The following is a 5834-nucleotide window of genomic DNA, read 5'->3' as shown; positions in this document are numbered from 1 at the left end:
GCTACTGAACCCCATTGAGACGCATTGAAACCTCGGGACGTTTTTGTCCTATCGGAGACATTTTTACAGTACAACCATATATTAATAATTTTAAGACAAATCGGGAAATATGTGAGCTCCATACATTGTTAAAGCGCATTTATCAAAAAAAATCATGCGCAGTACGGAAGGTGTTCGCGACAGTGATGAGCGCGTTTGAGGCAGCAATATGAAATCGCATGATGTGAGTTTTAATAACAAAAACATTAAATACACAAAAACGGGAGGGGAGACGAGATAGAGAACAGATACTACAAACGGTAAAACAAATTTAAACTGACATTTTCTGTGCATGTTGGCTACGTCTGTGTGTCATTTTTGTGTCAAATGATAACACCTGAGCTCTCAGTGTCAGCTGTTTAAACTGCATTAATTATATGTCACGAGATTAATTTATGCATTATGCGGTTTTATTTATTATGATTTATGTGGAACTACACTGTGTTCACTGTTGTCACTGGAACATAATCATCAACATCAGCATCATAATGATGACTGGCAATAGTATCACTGGGATTTTGCATTTATTGTGTTAAAATATTTGCATGTAATTGCACATATATTATTAATTATTTGGCTTTGAGTCAAGGTATGCTCTTAAATGCAAAGGAAAAGAGAATCTACAACAAAAATACAAAGAATGTGTAATTAATTAGCATAAAAACAAATACTAACTTATCATTTTTGACTTCTAAGACAGAACTACTTCTTTGGGCCATTCACAGCTGAAGCTACTATTATATCATCCTACAAGAGAGGAACAAACTCCAGGTGTAACAAGTGAAATATATGTACAATCATGTATACTATGGTAAAGACAGAGTTTGTTGAAGAGGAGAATGAAGACATGAGTGATCCTGAACCATCCAGAATGAAACATGAAGATACTGAGGAACAAACAGGTTGGTGTCCATTCTTGATCGATTATTATTGCTGAGGAATATTAATAAAACAAATCTTCAGTTGAAATTTGGTGGCTGTATTTATAAAATCATATACATTATAAGAATGTTTTTCCGTTATCAAAACATTCAAAATCTCCCATATTTAAAATGCTTTAAAAACGTTGTTTTATTTGTCACGTGAACATTCCATTTTAGAATTTTGTAAACATTATGGGAACGTTACTTTTGAATGTTCTCTGAATGTTCTGAAACAATGTTAAAAATGTTAAATGAACGTCCAACTAAAACGTTTCATAAATAAAATGTTCCATGAATGATGTATAATAACAATTCTGTGCTAATGGAGAACCAAAGATTTTGCATTTATTGTGTTAAAATATTTGCATGTAATTGCACATATATTATTAATTATTTGGCTTTGAGTCAAGGTATGCTCTTAAATGCAAAGGAAAAGAGAATCTACAACAAAAATACAAAGAATGTGTAATTAATTAGCATAAAAACAAATACTAACTTATCATTTTTGACTTCTAAGACAGAACTACTTCTTTGGGCCATTCACAGCTGAAGCTACTATTATATCATCCTACAAGAGAGGAACAAACTCCAGGTGTAACAAGTGAAATATATGTACAATCATGTATACTATGGTAAAGACAGAGTTTGTTGAAGAGGAGAATGAAGACATGAGTGATCCTGAACCATCCAGAATGAAACATGAAGATACTGAGGAACAAACAGGTTGGTGTCCATTCTTGATCGATTATTATTGCTGAGGAATATTAATAAAACAAATCTTCAGTTGAAATTTGGTGGCTGTATTTATAAAATCATATACATTATAAGAATGTTTTTCCGTTATCAAAACATTCAAAATCTCCCATATTTAAAATGCTTTAAAAACGTTGTTTTATTTGTCACGTGAACATTCCATTTTAGAATTTTGTAAACATTATGGGAACGTTACGTTTGAATGTTCTCTGAATGTTCTGAAACAAGTAGTAAAATGTAAAAAAAAATGTTAAATGAACGTCCAACTAAAACGTTTCATAAATAAAATGTTCCATGAATGATGTATAATAACAATTCTGTGCTAATGTTTTGAGAACCAAATAACTCCCTAACTGACAAAAATATGTTCTAAGAATGTTTTGCAAGTTATTTCTGAATGTTCTCTGAATTTTTTAGAAATGTTTTAAAAGCGTTTTTTTTTCTTGGTTATACGAACGTGAAGGGAGCATGCAGACATTATGGAAATGTTGTTTTTGAATGTTCCCTGAATGTTCTGAAACAAGTAGTAACATTTAAAAAACGTTAAATGAACGTTCCACTTAAACTTTCCAAGAACAATGAATGAATAATATTTTTGTGGTAACATTTTGAGAACATTACGAACGAACATTCTATTAACCTTGCTGAAAGAATATTCGTAACGTTAAGAGAACCTTGCCGGAACGTTCTGAGAATTTTGCTTAATGTTGCATAAAATACATTTACATTATTTTACCCTTGTATAGTAATTGGATGGCATTGAATGAGCATGATAGAATTTAATTCTAGCATATCAAATATCATTTAGTTTATTTCATTGACTTTGTGTGTACGTCTGTGTATGTTCTTTGCAGACTTTACATACATAAAAGAAGAAAGTGAAGAACTGGATGAGGTGGAGGAGAAACATCAGAATCAGGATGCTTTCATTACTGAAGAAACCTGTTCAGCGACTGAGAAGAAAACTCAAAGAACTGAAGCCAAAAACTCCTTCACGTGTCCTCAGTGCGGAAAGAGTTTCATGCGGAGAGACAGCCTTAAGGAACACTTACGAATTCACACGGGAGAGAAACCTTTCAGCTGCCATCACTGCGGGAAGAGTTTCACGCGTAAAGAGAGCCTGAAGTATCACCTGCGGATTCACACCGGAGAGAAACCATACACCTGCCATCAGTGCGGAAAGAGCTTCACCTTCAAAAACAACCTCAAGGTTCACATAAGAATCCACTCCAGGGAGAAGCTGTTCATCTGCCCTCAGTGCGGAAAGGGTTTAACGTGTAAAAAAGGCCTCAAGGATCACATAAGAGTTCACACCGGAGAGAAGCCTTTCAAATGCCATCACTGCGGAAAGGCCTTTAAATGGGCGCACAGTCTCAATAATCACCTGCACTCTCATTCTGGGGTGAAGCCTTTTAATTGCGTTCACTGCGGAGAAGGTTTTACGTCATCATCCATCCTGAAAAACCACCTGAAGGTTCACACGAATGAGAGGCCGTATGTGTGCTCTTTGTGCGGAAAGAGTTTTGTATGGCCGGGCAATTTTAAAGAGCACCAGAAAAGACACAGCGGTGAGAGAGATCACGTGTGCTTTGAGTGCGGCAAGACCTTCACCACAGCCAAACGACTGAAGGAGCACCAGAGGATTCACACCGGAGAAAAACCCTACAAGTGCTCGCACTGTGACAAGAGCTTCACTCAGTCTGGATCGCTGAAGGTTCACGAGCGAGTTCACACGGGAGAGAAGCCGTATCACTGCCCTTCATGCGGGAGGAGTTTCTCGCAGCTAACCAATCTCATTACTCATATTAAAAAACATTGTAAGAAATCGTCGCAGTGAGAACACTCTTAAAAATAAAGGTGCTTCACGATGCCGTAGAAGAGCCTTTTTGTATAAATGGTTCCATAAAGAACCTTTAACCTTTCTGTTTCACAAAAAGGTTCTTTGTGTGGCGAAAGAAGGTTCTTCAGATTGTAAAAAGGTATTTTTATAAGAACCTTTGACTGAATAATTCTTTGTGGAACCAAAAATGGTTCTTCTATGGCATCGCTGTGAAGTACCTTTTAAGAGAGAAGGTTGTTTTCATGTGCAACGGCCAAATGTTTCTTATGCTCACCATGACAAAAATACAGTAAAAATTGAGAAATTTTATTAGAATTCACAATAACTGTTTTCTGTGAATATATTGTCAAATGTAATTTATTTCTGTGATCAAAGCTGAATTTTCAGCATCATTACTCCAGTCTTCAGTGTCACATGATCCTTCAGAAATTGTTCTAATACGCTGATTTTTTGCATTTATTTTTGATCAAATCAATGCAGTCTTGGTGAGCAGAAGAGACATCTTTCAAAAACATTTTGAACATTCCAAATGATTACAAATTTTTAATTGTTAGTGTATTTTTGGATGAACAAAATGATTTCCATCATGCCACGTTTTCTACTGTCATTGCACGCTTGAATAGGGTTCATTAATGTCATTCATTTATTTTGCTCTGTCTTTAGGAGCTTATGTCTTGTGTATAATGTGCTGACTGTACATGAGAAATAAAAAAGTAAAATTGTGAAAAATATTGTATCAAGTGACCTGCTTTATGAATTCATCAAAACATACAATAAATCAATATCATGATAATCTGAAGATTATGTATCAATTGGAAAAGATATCCCATCAATTTGTTTGAAAGTGAAATCAATTTCAACAAGTTTCTTTGAACATGTGTGCATTATAGGCACCTATTTATCTGCAGACAGTGTTTGGCTGAAAATGATCTCATTATTATATAGAAAGATGAAGAAATAATGAAAACAAATGCAATGATATTTGAATGTAAAAAGAATAAACACATAATCCCAAAGAAAAGGTTAAAACCAACAAACAGCTCGTTTTCAAATCCTTCTTGATTTATATAAAAGCAAAGCAAACTGACTTATCAGACTAATTAAACACACCATAAAGAACCTTTAACCTTTCTGTTTCACAAAAAGGTTCTTTGTGTGGCGAAAGAAGGTTCTTCAGATTGTAAAAAGGTATTTTTATAAGAACCTTTGACTGAATAATTCTTTGTGGAACCAAAAATGGTTCTTCTATGGCATCGCTGTGAAGTACCTTTTAAGAGAGAAGGTTGTTTTCATGTGCAACGGCCAAATGTTTCTTATGCTCACCATGACAAAAATACAGTAAAAATTGAGAAATTTTATTAGAATTCACAATAACTGTTTTCTGTGAATATATTGTCAAATGTAATTTATTTCTGTGATCAAAGCGATTTCTTTTAGAGAATTAATAACATAAAGCACGAGCCGTGTAGCTCAGTTCATGACTCAAACAAATGTTGCACTTTATGGTTTATTTACTACAGTGCAAATATTAATCCTGCTGGTTATACTTTTATTAAAATTATTCTCTTTGCTCAATCAACAGGCTTTTTTATTTTGTCAGTCAAATAAGACAAAGTAGGATATATAAATTGCAATATATCCCATGACAATCAGATTACACACTAACACTTTTATAACATTAAAAAAATATGAATAACTTATTTCCATATATTTTCAAACACACTGACAGTTTTTTAATGCAAAACACCCCAGGTGATTAGGGTAAAATTTAATTAATATATATCACCATACTTTCCCTTATTATGCATTAAGTATTGCAAACATTTTTTGAATTACAAGTTTTCAAAAAATCTTATGTTTAAATATGCAAATGATCAGAGGCGGACAGTAGTGAAGTATTTTTACTGTACTCAAGTAAATTAAAAAAGTATCTGTAGTTTTTTCTTTGGAAAACTTCAAAGCATAATGTCATACTTTTTACTGCACTGCATTTTCATAAATAAAAGTTGTTGTTTGTTTTACCTTTATACTTAAGAACATTCAAAATGTAGTACTTTCTTGTACTCAAGTAAATCTTTGAATTACTTTTACTTGAGTAAAAGTAAGAAAGTAATAGATTTCTAATGTGATTAAGGATTAAATGATATTTAATATGAAACGTAGTGCAGTAAAAAGCACAATATTATGCTTTGGAATGTTGTGAAGTAAAATTTTCTAAAGAAAAACACTCCGATAAAGTACAGACACCTGAAAAGTACTTTTACAGCAGAGTAAAAATA

At 33.4% G+C, this 5834-nt stretch overlaps 1 protein-coding gene across 1 annotated transcript; it reads left to right on the top strand.

Annotated features, from left to right (window-relative positions):
• The first annotated feature begins 1531 nt into the window (after positions 1 to 1531).
• On the top strand, positions 1532 to 3627 carry LOC107706071 (gastrula zinc finger protein XlCGF8.2DB). Its single transcript, XM_016509646.1, has 2 exons — positions 1532 to 1685; positions 2570 to 3627. The coding sequence occupies exons 1-2, from the start codon at positions 1583 to 1585 to the stop codon at positions 3550 to 3552; spliced, it is 1086 nt and encodes a 361-aa protein (XP_016365132.1). The 5' UTR covers positions 1532 to 1582; the 3' UTR covers positions 3553 to 3627.
• The last annotated feature ends 2207 nt before the right edge of the window (positions 3628 to 5834 follow it).

Source organism: Sinocyclocheilus rhinocerous, unplaced genomic scaffold (genome assembly GCF_001515625.1).
Source record: "Sinocyclocheilus rhinocerous isolate Xijiao unplaced genomic scaffold, SAMN03320098_v1.1 scaffold2912, whole genome shotgun sequence".
In the NCBI taxonomy this organism is placed as follows: domain Eukaryota; kingdom Metazoa; phylum Chordata; class Actinopteri; order Cypriniformes; family Cyprinidae; genus Sinocyclocheilus; species Sinocyclocheilus rhinocerous.
Note: the sequence above shows the minus strand (reverse complement) of the source record. Positions and strands in the feature narration are given on the sequence as shown.